The sequence below is a fragment of the Carcharhinus amblyrhynchos genome, chromosome 3, assembly GCF_965287045.1.
Source record: "Carcharhinus amblyrhynchos chromosome 3, sCarAmb.v2.hapA, whole genome shotgun sequence".
Taxonomy (NCBI): Eukaryota; Metazoa; Chordata; class Chondrichthyes; order Carcharhiniformes; family Carcharhinidae; genus Carcharhinus; species Carcharhinus amblyrhynchos.
Genome location: NC_137326.1, coordinates 136,599,075 through 136,618,296, shown reverse-complemented (window position 1 = coordinate 136,618,296; position 19,222 = coordinate 136,599,075). Strand labels below are relative to the sequence as shown.

Below are 19,222 nucleotides of genomic sequence, written 5' to 3'. Positions count from 1 at the left end.
AGCTCCCTCTACACTGTCCCCCCATCAAACACTCCCAGGACAGGTACAGCACGGGGTTAGATACAGAGTAAAGCTCCCTCTACACTGTCCCCATCAAACACTCCCAGGACAGGTACAGCATGGGGTTAGATACAGAGTAAAGTCCCTCTACACTGTCCCCCCATCAAACACTCCCAAGACAGGTACAGAACATAACATAACATAAGAACATAAGAAATAGGAGCAGGAGTAGGCCAAAAATCCTTTGAGCCTGCCCCGCCATTCAATAAGATCATGGCTGATCTGAAGTGGATCAGTTCCACTTTCCCACTTTGTCCCCATAACCCTTAATTCCCTTGTCTATCAGAAATCTATCACTTAAGTATATTCAACGAGGTAGCCTCCACCACTTCAACGGGCAGAGAATTCCAGAGATTCACCACCCTTTGAGTGAAGAAGTTCCTCCTCAACTCCGTTCTAAACTTCCTCCCTCTTATTTTGAGACTGTGCCCTCTAGTTCTGGTTTCCTTTCTAAGCGGGAAGAATCTCTCTACCTCTACCCTATCCATCCCCTTCATTATCTTGTAAGTCTCTATAAGATCCCCCCTCAGCCTTCTAAACTCTAATGAGTACAGACCCAGTCTATTCAATCTCTCTTCATAAGCTAACCCCCTCATCTCCGGTATCAGCCTGGAGGACCTTCTCTGTACTCCCTCAAGGCTAATATACACTCCCAGGACAGGTACAGCACGGGGTTAGAAACAGAGTAAAGCTCCCTCTACATGTCCCCATCAAACACTCCCAGGACAGGTACAGCACGGGGTTAGATACAGAGTAAAGCTCCCTCTACATGTCCCCATTAAACACTCCCAGGACAGGTACAGCACGGGGTTAGATACAGAGTAAAGCTCCCTCTACACTGTCCCCATCAAACACTCCCAGGACAGGTACAGCACGGGGTTAGATACAGAGTAAAGCTCCCTCTACACTGTCCCCCATCAAACACTCCCAGGACAGGAACAGTATGAATAAGATGAATGATGAAGTGGATTTGAGTTGGGGCACTATACTTTAACAGTGAGCCAGAGTGCTTGGTGAAGGTGTTTGGTTGACTCTTGATGAACGGTTATGTCTTGCTGCCTTTCCTCTAGAATTCTTGAAGAAAATCTTAGTGCATGAATGCCAAATTTGTGGCAGCTTCCTACCCAGCACCTAAACGATCCTGTAAGATAATCGGGATAAAAATAACAAATGCGGGATGAGGAACATCGGAAATAGGAGCAGAAGTAGGCCATTCAGCCCCTCGAGCCTGCTGTACTGTTCAGCCAGAACTTCTACCTCAATGCCATTTTCCCACCTGATCAGTGTGCCCCCAGCTATCTGTAATGTGTAGAACAATTGTCCTCCAGCGAGTTGTTATGATCTGGAAGGCGCTGCCTGAATGGGCGCTGGAAGCAGATTTATTCATAACTTCCAGAAGGGATATAAGTAAATGCTTAAATGGAAACCAATTGCGCAGCTTTGAGGAGAGAAAAACGGTGAATGATTAAATGGGTAAAAGCAAATCACTGGGGATGCTGGAATCTGAAACCCCAAAAGAGAAAACGCTGGAAAATCTCAGCAGGTCTGGCAGCATCTGTAAGGAGGGAAAAGAGCTGACATTTCGAGTCCAGACGACCCTTTGTTAAAACTTTGATAAAGGGTTATCTAGACTTGAAACATCAGCACTTTTCTCCTTTCAGATGCTGCCAGACCTGCTGAGATTTTCCAGCATTTTCTCTTCTCATGCAATTAACTGGATAGGTCTTCCAAAGAGCTAGCACAAGCACAATGGGCTGAGTGGCCAGACTGGTCCTGTCTCATTTTGATTCTAATGAATTTAGTGTTGCGGTATCTTTCTGTTTCGATTCTAATGAGTCTCTTTGCACTATTTCCAGTGGAGAAGACTTGGAGTGCAACCTTACAGACTTACAACCAACAACAGACTATCACATCAGGTACGTCCGTCTGGAGAGGGAACTAAATTCAGTTTGGTGGAACGGAACTAGGACGTTGCTGAAAAGAAGGACATATTGCTGAAGCTTCTCATCACAACAGTTTGTACCACAGGAGGAGAGAGTGCTGATTGGTTGGCAAGTCGGGTGTTAGGTGTGATTTTGCGACTGAGCAGCACTTACTGATCAATTCTGAGTGCGATAGCCACTTGCTCATAATGTGAAATAGAAACAGAAAGTGCGAGAAGAACTCAGCAGGTCAGGTAGCATCTGTAGAGAGAGAAAAACCAAGTTAATATTTTGAGGTGTGATTCTTCTCCAGAAGTCATATTGGCCTCAAAAACTCTCTCCAACTTATCCCCACCACCCTGGTTTTTATCAACACCATATACATACATACTCACACACACGTGGTTAGAAACGGCGGTTTAACTGTATCACTACTGAAATTGTGAAACCGTTTGTTTTTGTTTTGGTTTCTGGTGCGGTATCTTTGCAGAATTCTACAGTGTTTTGCTTTTATTTCAGTGCTGGCAGTTTATTGACACCTGCTCGGTGTGAAATTCACACGCAGGGACCCATCCTGTGCAAACAAAAGGAATCTCTTTAAGCATTGCGACATTTTTGAATTACCCGGGAACTTGGGAAGTCTGTGCTTTCTCCACGGCAGTGGCTTGGCCAATCACAGTTGACTTGCCAACAAGTCCGAACCCTTTCCTCCTCTAGTATAAATTGTTGTGACTGTTTGAAATTTGGCATTTTTGTATTTGTCCTGATGAGTGCAAGACGATAAAGCTTCAGCGGCATGTATCTTTTCAGCAATATTCAAACCAAATGTTTGCAGATCAATCCTGATTGATGACGCCACATAATATTGATTTTAACTGAGTAATTTACGGTAAGGTGGAAAAAGCCAACAACACTAAATTCAGTTGTGATTGTCGGGGGTTCTCAACCCTCAAGGATTGCCTTCAAGTCTCTGGAAGTCAAAATTTATTCTTTAGCACATTTCTGGGGAAAACCACCCAAGCAAAAGATGACTGGGACATAAAATCTCTTAAAATAGCTGGAGATCAGGAAGAGAAGGCTGTTCTTCCAACTGCAAGTCAACAATTATCCAAACAGTTTACTAGTGTTCTTTAGGGAAGGAAATCTGCTGTTCTTACCCAGTCTGGCCTACATGTGAGTCCAGAGCCACAACAACGTGGTTGACTCTCAACTGCCCTCCAAGGGCAACTTGGGATGGGCAATAAATGCTGGCCCAGCCAGTGATGCCCACGTCCCACAAATGAATTTTTTGAAAATCAGAGGGCACGGGGGTTGAAGAGATTTCTCGCTGGACAAATGAGAATGGGCATAATGAACAATTAATGGTGAGAGTGGGGGTGGGGTAGGGCAACTGAAAGAGGAGGTCATATGAGAAAATGTCAAGGAATACCAACAACCAGAGTTGACAATCCTTGTATTGGGTGACCACATTTGTGGCACGGTGATTAGCACCACTACCTCACAGTGCCACGGACTTGGGTTCGATTCCCAGCTTGGGTCACTGTCTGTGCGGAGTTTGCACATTCTCCCCATGTCTGCGTGAGTTTTCTCTGGGTGCTCCGGTTTCCTCCCACAGTCCAAAGATGTGCAGGTTGGGTGGATTGGCCAAGCTAAATTGCCCCTGAGTGTGCCTCAATGTGTCGATTAGAGGAATTTGTGTGGTAAATAGATGGAGTTACAGGGGTAGGCCTGGGTCGGATGTCCTGTTGAAGAGTCATTGCAGACTCGATGGGATGTCTGGCTCTCTCTGCACTATTGGGCTTCTCGGAGGAAGGGAAAGTTGAGGAGCTCCTTTAAAGGAGGAAAGGTTTATCACTTCTTAGTCCTAAGTGAGTAATTTGAGAAAAGGATAAGAATGCATAGAACGTACACATTTCGGATACCTGAACCCTGCTGTCTAGAATTTCCTGCCCTGGTCCTCTCAGGATATTATTAAACTCGAAAGAGTACAGAAAATATTTACTAGGATGCTCCCAGGACTTGATGGTTTGAGTTACAAAGAGAGGCTGGATAGACTGGGACTTTTTTCTCTGGAGCGTAGGAGGCTGAGGGGTGATCTTATAGAGGTCTATAAAATAATGAGGGGCACAGATCTGCTAGATAGTCAATATCTTTTCCCAAAGGTAGGGGAGTCTAAAACTAGAGGGCAGAGGTTTAAGGTGAGAGAGGAGAGACACAAAAGTGTCCAGGGGGGCAATTTTTTTCACACAGAGGGTGGTGAGCGTCTGGAACAAGCTGCCAGAGGCAGTAATAGAGGGGGCTACAATTTTATCTTTTGAAAAGCATTTAGACAGTTACATGGGTAAGATGGGTATGGAGGGATATGGGCCAACCACAGGTAATTGGAATTAGGTTAGGAGTTTTAAAAAATGCGGCATGGAGAGGTTGGGCCAAAGGGCCTGTCTGCGTGCTGTAAACCTCTATGACTCTAAGACCTCACCATTCTCCTTAAAACTGACCTCTTGGGCCAAGCTATTGCTACTCTTTCCTCTCCACCTGGGCCATCACCGTATTTTGTTCGATAATGCTGCTGTGAATTATAGAACACAGGAGGCCATTCAGTTTAAGTTTATTTAGTGTCACAAGTATTCTTACATTAACACTGCAATGAAGTTACTATGAAAATCCCCTAGCTGCCACAGTCCAGCGCCTGTTTAGGTCAATGCAGTTAACTAGCGTGCCTTTCGGACTGTGGGAGGAAACTGGAGCACCCGGAGGAAACTCACAGGGAGAATGTATAGATTCCGCAGTCTCAGTGACCCGAGGCTGGAATTGAACCTGGGTCCCTGGCACTATGAAGCAGCAGTGCTAACCACTGCGCCACCGTGCTGCATTCGGGTTTGACCTGGCTCCCGGCAAGAGCAACTTACCAAATTCAATGCTTGCCATGTAGTTAATTGTTGGAAAATATCCAAATCCCTGTGGAAAGCCCAGATTGAACCTTCATCCACCACTCCCTCGAGCAGTGCATGCCAGGTTCAAACCACTCGCTGTGTAATCAGGGTTTCCCCCAGGTCTCCTCTGGCTCTTTCGCTTCAAGTAGAGAATCTTGAGGGCTCAATCTCAAACACATTCTTATTTGGACATGGAGAGAGAGGTTGTAAATTAAAACGTTCCTGTGGAGAATTTATTCTCTCGTACTCACCCTTCCCAAACTGGCTGAGGGACTGAGCTCTGTTAACCCTGGGCTTTCTAACCCTGCTGTCTCTCGCCGCTTCCTTCCCAGAGTTTCCACAATCTACAATTCGGTGAAAGGATCATATTCGGAACCAGTCAGCTTCACCACACAGAGCTGTGCCCCAGATACCCCCTCACCACCAAAACTCACTCACCGGACCAAAACTACACTGACCGTCCAATGGAAGGTAAGGAATGATACGAGCATTAAAAATAATTACAGTCACATAGACTAGATCATCACTGTCTCACACTGGGGTACAGTACTGGTGGGGACGGGTCTGTCACTGTATAACACTGGGGTACAGTACTGGTGGGGACGGGTCTGTCACTGTATAACACTGGGGTACCGTACTGGTGGGGATGGGTCTGTCACTGTATAACACTGGGGTACAGTACTGGTGGGGACGGGTGTGTCACTGTATAACACTGGGGTACAGTACTGGTGGGGACGGGTCTGTCACTGTATAACACTGGGGTACAGTACTGGTGGGGACGGGTCTGTCACTGTATAACACTGGGGTACAGTACTGGTGGGGGCGGGTCTGTCACTGTATAACACTGGGGTACAGTACTGGTGGGGACAGGTCTCTCACTGTATAACACTGGGGTACAGTACTGGTGGGGACGGGTCTGTCACTCTATAACCCTGGGGTACAGTACTGGTGGGGATGGGTCTGTCACTGTATAACACTGGGGTACAGTACTGGTAGGGACAGGTCTGTCACTGTATAACACTGGGGTACAGTACTGGTGGGGATGGGTCTGTCACTGTATAACACTGGGGTACAGTACTGGTGGGGACGGGTCTGTCACTGTATAACACTGGGGTACAGTACTGGTGGGGACGGGTCTGTCACTGTATAACACTGGGGTACAGTACTGGTGGGGATGGGTTTGTCACTGTATAACACTGGGATACAGTACTGGTGTGGGATAGCAGGATTTTTTGGGATTGATGCAGGAGTATGGAGACAGTCTAAGTTAGTAAAATTACATGGAATTGATTCAAAGCTGTGGGCGTGAGCCCAGACTAATGAGCTCAGTTTAAGATTGATATTGCGTTATTTTCAGAGAATGGGAGTGATTGGGTATTGCTCCATCAGTGTAGACATGATGGGCCAAATGGCCTCTCCCGTTTCTGTAAACCGGGACAGTTCTGTGGAACGTTCCTTACAATCAAGTCAATTCTAAATCTTGTGTTTTAATTCTTGCCCAGGCACCTGTTGATAATGGATCAAAGATTACTGGTTACCTACTGGAGTGGGATGAGGTGAGTGTTTACCAGCTGTTCCACGGGAGTAGTGACAGTGCAATCACCACAATTCTGAATTCTGAATAAATTGTCTTTATCTTCCCTTTGGAATCCCAGAATCTGTTTACATAGAAATGATTTAAAAATATAAATGTGTTAAAGCAAGAAACATTAATATTTCAACAGGATGGATGTTGAGCCATTTGCGTCACAGAAAGAGGCCATTGGGCCCATTGAGTTAATGTTGGGTCTGTCGGGATCAGTGCAGTCAGCCCCGCTCCCCACTCGAGCCCTGCTGCTTTGCAGGTTTGCTCACTGTCGCTGCCTCTCCAGGTTGCATTTGGAGTCTTTGATTAATTTTGCTTTCATCACCCTCTGTTGCTGGGATAAAGTTTGGCCACCTATGGTCACCAAGCAATTGGTCACCCATCTGTCCGAGTATTTAATTCTGTATCTCGCTGTCAAACCAACTCACTCCAGTGAAGTTCTTTGAAATATTTTGCCATATTAAAGGTGCTAACTGGGTGCAAGTTGTTGTTGTTGTAGTTGCTGCTTGATGCCACCCAGCTGCTCTTGGCCAGTCACGTGACACCGTGTGTATGAATTCCACCCCCCATCCAGCACCCCCCATCACCCAGCGGAACCTGAACGGGGCGCGGGTATCACAACTGAAGCCCGTGCCATCTCCTTCCCCCCAACCTGCTGCCTCAGTCTTTGCCCGTGGTGCCACGTTGGGCCATGCACTTCAGCAGAAACTGGTCTGACCATTGGTGTTACCGAGGCTGGATTGACCGCTTCTTCCCATCAGCCTCCCTCTTCCCCACTCCCTCCAATCACCTGACCCAGAGGCAGCTCACACTGACGTTCCTTCGTGACTGGGAGAGCCACACCGCCAGAAATTTTAACAAGTCGTTCTCAGGAAGCGGGTGTCCACAAAAGACTCAGCGTTTATTGCCCATCCCTAATTGCCCCTTGAGGAGGCTGTGGGTGAGCCGCCTTTTTGAACCTCTATGCCCATAAAGTGTGGGGTACACCCACAGTGCTGTTGGGGAGGGAGGGAGTTCCAGGGGTTGGACCCAGCGACAGTGAAGGAACAGAGATATATTTCTAAGTCGGGATGGTGAGTGACTTGGAGGGGGATCTCCAGGTGGGGGTGTTCCCAGGTATCTGCTGCTCTTGTCTCTCTAGGTGGTAGTGGTGGTGGGTTGGAAGGTGCTGCCTAAGGAGCCTTGGTGAGTTGCTGCAGTGGGTCTTGTAAATGGTACACACAGCTGGCACTGTGTGGCAGAGATGGAGGTGGTATAAGATTGTTCTGTTGGTGAAGTAAGACTGACTTTAACCACGTGACTTATCGATCTAAATGCTCTCTCTCCTTTCCTCGTGTTCAGGGGAAACGGAACAACAGATTTCGGGAATGTTACTTTGGGAGCCAGCGGCATTATAAACTAACCAAGCTCTTACCCGCCATTGGTTATACCTTCCGGTTAGCTGCCTGCAATGATATCGGTACCAGGTAGGTGACCTCCTTCTTCCTCAAACTCAAATCCTGAGAAATGAGTGGAAGACTTTTTTCTCCGGAAACCCGTCACCTCCAGTTTTCCATTCAGTTGTTTGTGGAAATTTGTTGTGTCTCATTTGGCCTCTGGGTGATACCCGACGTCACATGTTATTGGGACATTGGCTGTTCCTTTACTCTTGGTGACGTTGACAAAGGTGACATTTTGGGGTTTTCTCCAGAAGAAGGTGATGAGCTTTTTGCTGTAGCTATCAGTTCTACAGTTTCTTAGTCAACTGTTGTGAAAGGACATTCCGAGTCCTAAAAACCCATCTGGGTCACTAATATCCTTTAGGGAAGGAAATCTGCCGTCCTTACCCGGTCAGGCATACATGTGACTCCAGAGCCACAGCAATGTGGTTGACTCTGAACTGCTTTCTGAAATGGCCTAGTAAACCGCTCAGTTGGAGCAATTAGGAGCAGGAGGAGGCCATTCTGCCCCTCCAGTCTGCCCCATCATTCAATGATGCCAGCTGACCTGTAATCGCGGTCTCTATTTTCCTGCCTGCTCCTCCATAACTCCTCATTCACGTCAATAGGAAATCAAACTCGGTCTTGAATATATTCATTGACCCAGCCTCCACTGGAGCTCCAAAGATTGGCAGCTCATTGAGAGAAATTCCTTCTCATCCCGATCTCAACTGAGGGACCATTTATTTTTGAGTTGTGTCCCCTTGTTCAAAATCATCCTGTGAGGGGAATCATCCTCCCAGCAATTCCCCTGTAAAGCCCTCGGAAACACACACACACACACACACACACACGCACAAGCACAACACACGTGCATACACACACACATGAACGCAGACAGATGCATACATGCATTCACACATGTACACGCACACATATATACACACTCACACATGCACACACATATGCATACTCACACATGCGCACATGTACGCACACACACATGTTAGCACACGCTCACACATGCACACAAACAAGCACACATGCACGTGTACACACACACACATGCGCACATGAACTCACACGTACACACGCATACAAACACTCACACATGCGCACACACTCAGACTCACAAGTACACACACTTACACATATACAAACACACTCACATATACACACACTCACACATGCACACACACACTCACTCATGCACACGTGAACTCACACATGCACTCACACATGTACACACACACATGCACACATGAACTCACACATGTGCACACACACACATGCACACAAACACACATGCACGCACACACACATACACACTCACACATGCACATGTATACACACACTCAGACACTCACACATGTACACACAGTCACACACTCATCCCCATACACACACTGTACACTCGCTACATCAACTCCTGGATGATCTCATAGCAGAAGTCTTTGTGTAACTCTAATTTTCTTCTTTTTTTTCCCACACTTGTTGTTTTTCAAATTCTCACTCTTTACCCTTCACCCTCTGCTTCTCTCGCTTAATCCTGATTACCAAATCTGATGTTGCATTTGTTCACTCTGCTCCCTCTCTTATTTCTCTCTCCCTCCATCCTCTCTATCTCTCCCTCTTTATTTTTCTCACCCTCGTTGTATTGTTTCTCTCTCTTTTTCGCTCTCTCTCTCTCTCTCTCTTGCTCTCCCTCTCTTTCTCCCACCCCCTCACTCTTCCCATCCCTCTCATTCCCTTTCTCTCCCACCTCCCTCTCTTTATACCCACACTCTGTCTCCCGCTCACAGTGGCTTCAGCCAGGAGGTGGTCTGTTACACCACCGGGAACCTCCCACAGACACCTGCAGCCCCTCGATTGGTCCGTGCTGGAGTCACATGGGTGACATTACAGTGGAACCGACCAGATGGTTCATCGGTGGAGGAGCAGATTACCTACACACTGGAGATGGAGGATGAGAGTTTGGTAAGACACTCAGCCAATCCAGTCCCTCTGTCATTCACTGAGATCTGAACTTGGTCATCAGGATTGGTCTTACTTGTAGGAAGTACCTACAGAATGAGTTAATCAGCTTTCTCACTGTTACGATGTGGAGAAGCCACACTAAATTTCCCAGAGGGGAATACCTGGTTTCGCAATCTGTGAAAATGTTTAGGAAGGTGTGAACTGTCCTTCATTCATGGTTAGAGGTTCACCAATAGAAAAACCTGACGCTCACTTTAAGTGAATAATTAACAAGTTATTTATTTAACCAGCTAGGAACTTTAACTAAACAAGTAACATATCGATTAAAGTAAGATACTCCTGGATTGCTGTTCAAACAAATACAAGATCCGTTCATTACCAACAAAAATATTAACAGAAATTAGTCACTCTCAAAAAATATACAACCAGGTGTCTTAGCTTTGGAAAACCTTTGGAGTTCTTCTGTTGATTCCGTTGTCTGTAAGTTCTTTCTGATTTTGGTACCCTTCATTCGATAGTTTTCTTGAGACATGTTTTAAGCTGTCAGGGAGCCGCTCTTGCCCTCGCTCGGTGTTGAGAGGTGGCAGCTCTTCAGTTGAACTGCAAGCAGGCAGTTCAGTTCCTCTTTATAACCCTGATGATCTAATCAACTTCCCTAAACCAGAACTGGTCTGATATCAACAACAGCAAATTCAAACTTGATAGGTTCCTGATAGCTGAGTGTCTTCTTTAAGCTGATAGGCTGTCAAAATTCAAAAGCCCACAAGGCCTGTTACCAAGGCCATCCTGATGCTTGGTCCTGGTTGCAAATGTTGCCATCTGTGTACCCTGTGTGCACCTGCATTTTAAACATCCAGAGCCGTGAAGTTCTTTTCCACCATGCTTCAAGGACTGAACTTTGACTCCATTTATCCACATTGGTTCCACATCTTATCCAATAGAAAGCTGCCACTCTGAGTCTTGATACTTCCAGTTGACCCCTAACCTCCTGACCTTTAATGAGAGAGATTTCCTCTCTCCTTTATGTGAGGAAGAGCTTTCTGACCCCGAGGGGTCTATCTGTAATGTTAAGGTTCTCCCAAGATCTGAACTTCCTCTTAATCGCAAAAACCTTGATCAAATCACTTCTTAATTTTGTATGCTTGGCAGATTATAACTCAAAATATACCATCTGCCCTGGTAATTAACTCAATAACTTCCTGTGAGTCTGTGCAGGTTCTGGAAGATTCACGGTTTGAACTGATTGTTGGAGAACCCATGCGAGTGTTTGTTAACGAAATCTCTTACCCTCCATAACCTGAGCTCAGATAGAAACTCTGCCCCTCGGAACCGAACTCACAGCGAGTCCTGTCCACTGATCCCTGCCCATGCGCACTGAGCTTTCTCATCTTGCAGTGCCTCACATTAATGTTCCAGAATTTGTCCACGGCCTTATTATCCTCCTATCCCCCCGCACTACCTCCGTCATTCCCCCAAACCCCTCCGAGATTTCCGCACTCCTCTCAATCTGTGCATTCCCAGGTTAATGACTCAAACTTTGGTGGCCGTACCTTCAGCTGCCTGAGGCCCTAACCTCTGGAATTCTTAATCTCTCCGCCTCTCTCTCTCATCGTAGAACCCCTTCAGTGCAGAGAAGGAGGCCAGTTGGCCCACCGAATCTGCACAGTCCGACCCAGGCTCCCCTCCCGCAACCCCACACATTTACCCTGCCGGTCCCCCTGACGTTTGGGGCAATTCAGCACGGCTAATCAGCCTAACTCATACATCTTTGGAGTCTGGGGGGAAACCGGAGCACCCGGAGGAAACCTACGCAGACACGGGGAGAATGTGCAAACTCCACACAGACAGTGACCCGAGGCCGGGAATCGAACCCAGGTCCCTGGCACTGTGAGGCAGCAGTGCCAACCACAATGCCGCCCATCTTCCTTGAAGATGTCCTAATACCTCCTTTTGTGCCGCAATGTCAGATTTATTTTCATCACACACCAGGATGTTTTGCTGTGTTAAGTTGCTATATAAATGCACGTCGTTGTTGTTACAGGTTGGTGGTTTTCAGTCCATGTATACGGGTGAGGATGTGACCAGCACAGTAAAGACGCTCACTAGAAGCACGCAGTACAAGTTCAGGGTGAGCTCCTTGTTTCACTGGGAAGAGGCTGCTTCGTCCTGAACACTCTTTTGCTTTCCTGTCGCCAGGATGAACTTCACAAATGTGGAACACAAACAGAAAATGCTGGAAAATCTCAGCGGGTCTGACAGTATCTGTGGAGAGAGAGAGAATAGAGCCAACATTCTGAGTCAGGGTGAATCTTCCTCAGAGCTGTGACTCGGGTCTGCTCCCTTTCCACAGAAATCCACTCAGACCCACTGAGATTTCCCAGCGTTTTCTGTTTCTGTTTCAGATTCCAGCACCCCCAGTGTTTTGCTTTGATCTCCAGTTTGTGTTGGGGCTGTTGTGATGTGTGTGTCTGTTTCTTTTCCCAGTTGATAGCGTCTAACACGGAAGGCAGCAGCAATCCCAGTGAGGTGCTGGTTTGTATCACCAATCCTGACCAACCGGGACCACCATCCACGCCATACGTCATTGGCCCACCGCTATCCCACAACCTCCATCTGAAATGGGGTACGTACACCCCCCTCCTCACCCCCTTCTAACCCTTTCCCTTCTAATCAGTCGGACAGTTTACTCGATGCTAACCTGGTCTGCGTGATCCCAGATGGCACAGGAGGGCATTCAGCCCCTTGGATGTACAATAGAGCCAATCCAACGAATCCAACTCTCCTATCTCTGCATACATCTGCAATTCTTTTCCCCTTAAATATTCCCTGTGAAAGTTAATATTAAATTTGCTTCCCTCGCCCTTTCAGGCAGCACCTCCTTGATCACAACTCACTGAGTGAAAAGCTTGTTCCTCGTCTCCCTCTCGCTTGTCCTTTTGGTACTTATCTTAAACTTCTCCCCTCCGTCTACTGACCTTCCTGTCTCAGAAAATAGTTCTCCCCCTATTTACTCGATCAAAACCCCTCACCATTATCAATATCTCTATTAAATATTCTTCCACTTGTCTATGGAGAATAATCCCGCCTTCTCCAGTCTTTCGACATCTCTGAGAAGTTGCTCATCTCTCAATAAGGGTCTCCAAGATTACAGACAATACTGCCCCTGAAGGCGTTGTTCAAAACCTCCCTCGTCTCTCTGCCTCTGTACTCTCTGCCCCTAGAAACCAGCTGATTCTCTTTGTTATTTTTTATGATGCGGAGTACACAGCACAGAAACAAGGCCATTCAGGTTAACTTGCCCATGCTAGTGTTTGCCCTCCACACATCTATGCCCCTCATTACTTTATAATGTGGAGATGCCGGTGTTGGACTGGGGTGGGCACAGTAAGGAGTCTCACAACACCAGGTTAAAGTCCAACAGGATTATTTGGAATCGTGAGCTTTCGCAGTGCTGCTTCTTCATCCGGTGAGTTCAACACTCGCCTGGTAAAGGAGCAGCGTTCCAAGAGCCCACTATTTTATAGACCTCTATAAAATCACCCCAAACCTCCTACACTCCAGGGAAAAAAGTCCCAGTCTATCCAGCCTCTCGTTATAACTCAAACCATCAAGTCCCGGTAGCATCCTAGTGCACGTTGCAAAGAAACCCATAATCCATCACAAAATGTTTATCTAACACAATCCTCTTCACTGTTTGTAGACCCTCCAGAAGACAATGGTGGATCAGAAATTCTCAAATACCTGCTGGAGATCTCTGAGGGGATTTCTGAGGGTAAGTTCCAGTAACACAAATCTTTTACTTTCCATTTTCTCTCCCGATGACATTGCAGGTTTGCAGAGAGCGTGAACTCTCTAAGCAGAGACGATCTCAGTACAAGCTCAGACAGAATGTAAGCAGGTCACTCAGTGCAGCTACAGGATGCTGGCAATACCTGGGCTAGGATCTCTTTTCTTTCATCCATTCATGGGACATGGGTGTCACTGGCTGGGCCAGCATTTATTGCCCATTACTAGTTGCCCGAGGGCCATTGAAAGTCAACCACATTGCTGTGGCTTAGGAGTAGGCCAGACCAGGTAAGGACGGCAGATTTCCTTCCCTAAAGGACATTAGTGACCAAGATGGGTTCTTTCGACAATGGTTTCATGGTCACCAGTAGATTCTTAATTCCAGATATTTTTTATTGAATTCAAATTTCACCATCTGCCGTGACAGGATTTGAACCCGGATCCTCAGAATATTAACTGAGTTTCTGGCTTAATAATCCAAACAATGACACTAGGCCATCGTCTCCCCTCTCTGGCCATCCACGAAGGTGGGATTCTGCGGCCCCACTGCCATGAATGGAGATTTGGCTGAACGGAAAATTCCTCACCCTCGTGTGCAGTCGCGGGAAGGTTGAACAGTCGGAGAATTTTGACCCCGATTTCTTATCCTGTCATTCCCAGAGAGAATGTTTTGGAAACGTGGGGGTCGAAGTCTCAGGATAAGGATTGGATTGGATTGAGATGAGGGGAAATGTCTTCACTCAGAGGGTTGTCAGCCTCTGTCCTGGAGGGCTGTGGATGCTCAGATAGTGAAGATGTTCGAAACTGTGATTGATGGATTTTTGGGCATTGAGAGAATTGAGGAATATGCAGAATGTGAGGGTTAAAGTAGACAATCAGTCATGAGCAGATTCGAGGGGCTGAATGGCCTATTCTTGCTCCTATTTCTTACGTAACACCTCGCTCCTAACCCCAAAAATCTCAAAATCCCTAGTGCAGTGTGTTAGGAACACCCAACCCCATTTCCCAGTCATCCCAAGATTGGGAATGCTGGGTTTCATATCCAGGTGTCTCCAGCTACTATGCATTGGGGTTTGGCCACTAACCGTAGTCCTCAGGGGAGATACAATTTGAGTTCTAACTCATCTGGTCCCGGTGCGATATCAAATTTAAGTTCAGACAGCCTTCCAATACCTCCTTCTCATCAATTTTAAACCCTCCTGAATGACCTTCTGTTTCCCCATAACCTGGGCATTATCTTCTTCCTTGATAAGGACAGAGAAAAAGTATTAATTTAATGCCACAGCTATGTCCCCTCAGTATCTCCATCTGTAAATCCCCCTTTAATCCCTAATAGGCCCTACTCCTCCCCATACCACCCCATTACTATTTACATACCAATAGATTTCCTCTTCTGTTAGCTGCCAGTCTCTTTTCTTGCTCCCTCTTTGTTTCTCTTATTTCTTTCTCCACCTCCTCTCTGAATCATTTGAGCCTTAGAGGTTTAAAGCATTGAAACAGGCCCTTTGGCCCAACTTGTCCACACCTCCTGTTCTTTTTTACCACTAAGCTGGTCCCAGTTGCCCACGTTTGGCCCATATCCCTCGATACCCATCTTACCCACGTAACTGTCTAAATGCTTTTTAAGAGACAAAATTGTACCCGCCTCTTCTACTGCCTCTGTTTCCAGACACTTATATGGTGTCTGAACATCAGATGTGTAGTTGTTGAGTTGCCAAGTTGATTGCTGTAAATTGAAAAAAAGCTTCTTTAATATGGTTAATATTTGGTAACAAATATATATTTGTTGTTCCAGACACTCACTACCCTCTGAATGAAAAAAATGCCCCCTGGACTCTTTTGTATCTCTCCCCTCTCACCTTAAACCTATGCCCTCTAGTTTTAGACTCCCCGACCTTTGGGAAAAGATATTGACAAGTTGATCTGTGCCCCTCATTATTTTATAGACCTCTATGAGATCACCTAAGCCTCCTATGCTCCAGAGAAAAAAGTCCCAGTCTATCCAGCCTCTCCTTATAACTCAATCCATCAAGTCCCAGTAGCATCCTAGTAAATCTTTTCTGCACTCTTTCTGGTTTAGTAATATCCTTTCTGTAATAGGGTGACCAGAACTCTATTTGGCCTGGTTCTCCATCGTACTTTCTGGTGGACACCTGTCCTAAGCACGCTTCTACCTCTTTATCTTCATTTCTACCGCTGGTGATTGGAGGAGGCCTCGTGCAATGGCGTTGAGTTTTTTTCTTTTGCAGGAAGCCAATGGGAGGTGGTGTACAGTGGATCAGCCAATGAGACGGTCTGCCATGAGCTGAAGCCAGGCACTTTGTACAGGTTCCGGGCCTGCTGTATCAGCACCGGGGGCCACAGTCAGGTACAACAACAACTTGCATTTATATGGCACCTTTCATGTCCCAAGGCAACTTCGTAGAAATGTTATTGGCGCGCCTGCCCCGATTCCGGGGGCGGTCAAGGCTCGGAGAACGGTATTCTCCGTTGGCCTCAAGCGGGATTGTACCAACCTCGGTGAAATTCCACCCACTATGTCAGGTGACGAAAGAGCTTAGCCAAAGCGGCAGGCTTTCAGAAAGATGGAAAGAGAGGGTGGGGAGGTTGGGGAGGGAGTTCCAGAGGTCAGAGCCCCGGCAGCTGAAGGCACAGCTGCTAATGGAGATGGAAGTTTGGGATTTGCAAAATCGGAGGCGTGCAGAGATCTCGGAGGTAACACGCTTCTTAAACGTTCCACCTCAGAACCCCGGCCACGGTAACCTTTCAGAGGCCTTGAGCAGAGTGAAGGCCACAAAACTCCTCCGAAGTGTTTCCTTCCTCATTTGCTCTTCCCATGGCGACTCAGAGGAATTCCTCACTCGGAGAGAAGGACTGGGCCTCAGCAGGGTGGGAGGAACGTGTTGCCACACTGACGCAGCTCGCTGTCACTGCTGTCAGTCGGTGAGGTTAGAATCGGTCTCGTCCGTGCGGCGGGGGTTCTGAATCGCGCTGTAGGCCGGGCTTATCGCGCCCGAAATGATCGGAGCTCTGAACTGCACGCAATACTCCAGGTGTGGCCTCACCAAGGCCCTGTACAGGAAGACATCCTGACTTCTGAACTCAAGTCCTCCTGTAATGAAGGCCAACTTAGCAGTTGCTTTCCTAACTGCTTGCTGCAACTGCCCTTCAGCTTTCATTGACAGCTAGATCTTTCTTACTATTTTTCACACCGAAGTGAATATCCATTTTTCCCCGCCACCGATCTGAGTCAGAGAGCGGTTGGAAGCGCTGAACTTACTCTTCAGCAGCTGGAGCGCCCGAAACAGACCCTCACCGAGCAGGCCTGTTCCGTGCCGAACCTGGACACACGGACACGATGGTGAAGAGGGAAATGCTGGTAAAGTTGGGCGGCAGTTCATTCATTCAGTTCCGTTTTCAGGCGTGAATCGGATCGCAGCCATTTTCGGGCCTTGGTAAAAGGGGGGATCTGCACGGACGTGGACGCAGATTGCGTTCATGGCCTCACGCCCAACTTTACCACATTTTCGCACCCGAAAACGGGCAGGGCCCAATGGTAAAATCAGGCCCTGAAGGTCAATTTAGCGTGGCCAAACTACCTGACCCGCACATCTTTCAGACTGTGGAAGGAAACCCATGGAGACATGGGGAGAACATGCAGACTCCACACAGCGAGTGACCCAGGCCGGGGATCGAACCCGGGTCCCTGGCACCGTGAGGCAAGGGCGCTAACCCGCTGTGCCACCGTGCCGTCCCGAATAAAGGCCCATCCACCGGATTTCCGGAGCCTCCCAACCGCAGTCCCACAGGCCTTGTCGGAGAGTGAAATGGAGGGTGTGAAACCTCGCCCGGTACCCTGCACCGTGTGACCACGGCGACTGGTCAGGCTTTGATTGGCCGGCTCCACTGGAAATGGGTCACGTGCCTGGCGCAGGAAATGCATTTCTCAGAAACGCTGGCACCAGTCGTGTCCCCGCGGGGCATTGAGCTTCTGCTGATGAGTTTTCAGTCAAACATCTGCTGGTGAATTTGTCAGTAAATGATTTAAAACCTCTCACTAATGGCCCCATCAGTGAAGACTCATTTTGTTCCAAATTGCGAAACTGGGCTCCCCGCTGAATTGGGCCGAAGGTGATGAGCTGTCATTCCGATAGTCATCCTTCCGCACAGATTTCCAACGGCTCAGCCACTGCACGGAAACCAGCCATTCCATCCTCATGATCTTCCGCCCAGGTTTGTGCGTGACATATTCCTCCTCCCACCCTTCCTCTCTTTCTCTTCCTTTCTCCCCCCGTATGTCTACCCGGGATTGAATTTTGGCTTCTGAATCAGGAACAGAGGTCAGGAACACACCTGACTCCCACCACCCTGCCTCAATAAAAAACATTCCCCCAATACGGTTGGGCGTGGGGTGCCTTTAAAGATATGGGTGGGCTGTAGAAACAGCCCACCTCGCCTCCCTAGGACTTTAAGCATTCTTTTCAAAGTAGTAAAACCAAAAAGCAGCCCCACAGCCCTTTCCCCAGTACCCCTCGCTCTCCCCCGACACTCCTCATGTTCCAATCCCTACCCACCCCCATGGTCCCCTACAGCCCCCACGTCAACTTGTGCCAATGACTCCCCACTCATTCCCATGGCCCCTTATGGGCCGTGTGCCAACTCATGCCACTCTGCTACCATCCAATGCTCTTATACCTTCCGCTGCCAACTCGCCCAGTATCCACCGAGGGCAGACTTTAGGAGCCATGGTGAGATGAAACAAAATAAAGTTCGAAATATTATCGACATCGCTGCACAAAAAAAACTTTTTAACCGTCCTGCACAGCACAGGAATCGGAGCGGGCGAGGTGCAAAACATGGAAAAGTCCTTTGACCTTGGGTGGGATTTTACAGTTTCTGGATGAGCGAGGCCATAAAATCCCACCCACTGGGCATGATCTAGCGGCTCTGTTCGCCACAGGAGGCACATCATGTTACGGCCATTAAATGGCACGAGCGGCGAAAGACAGGATTTGAACCAACACGATGTCAGTTTGAGATCCTCACACATTTCCTCCGCGCCCCCCCACCGCCCGCCCCCATCCACCCCCCCAAACCCCTATGCTGCTAGTGAGATGAATTTAAATACATTTCAATATAATTAAAGGACTTGACAGCATAGCTCCCAACCGCGACGTATCGTCCCCGGCCAGTGGAACGACAACACCACCGATTTTCAAAAGCGTAAATCATTCACGGTCATTACGCCAGAGGCGTGGAGATGCCCAGACTCCCCGGGATTGAGGGACAAGGCGGGGCATTGCCCTGCGGAGTTCTTGCATTGCCCCCTGTCAGTGCCAGGGGGCAGTGCCAATGTGGCTCAGGCCGGGGAATGGGGTTGGGGGGGGGGCGGGTGGTAACATCCCTCCATTGTTGGGGGGGAGGGGGAGGTTCCTCTTACGGGTGATGGGGGAGGTGAGAGTGTCTTGATGCCTGTGAGGCAGATTGGAGGCGATGGCTGTAAAAGGGGAGAGTGCGCACTATACCTCCCTGATACTGGTG

At 47.9% G+C, this 19,222-nt stretch overlaps 1 protein-coding gene across 1 annotated transcript in view; it reads left to right on the top strand.

The window, feature by feature from the left end:
* The window catches only part of fndc3ba (fibronectin type III domain containing 3Ba), a 314,503-nt gene that overhangs the window by 215,121 nt on the left and 80,160 nt on the right, over window positions 1–19,222 (top strand). Inside the window, exons 9-17 of the mRNA XM_080186086.1 lie at window positions 1,917–1,976; window positions 5,248–5,386; window positions 6,418–6,471; window positions 7,842–7,966; window positions 9,721–9,895; window positions 11,937–12,023; window positions 12,380–12,518; window positions 13,596–13,667; window positions 15,931–16,049. Of these exons, the coding sequence (XP_080042212.1) occupies window positions 1,917–1,976; window positions 5,248–5,386; window positions 6,418–6,471; window positions 7,842–7,966; window positions 9,721–9,895; window positions 11,937–12,023; window positions 12,380–12,518; window positions 13,596–13,667; window positions 15,931–16,049 (970 nt within the window). The remainder of the gene's footprint in view (window positions 1–1,916; window positions 1,977–5,247; window positions 5,387–6,417; window positions 6,472–7,841; window positions 7,967–9,720; window positions 9,896–11,936; window positions 12,024–12,379; window positions 12,519–13,595; window positions 13,668–15,930; window positions 16,050–19,222) is intronic.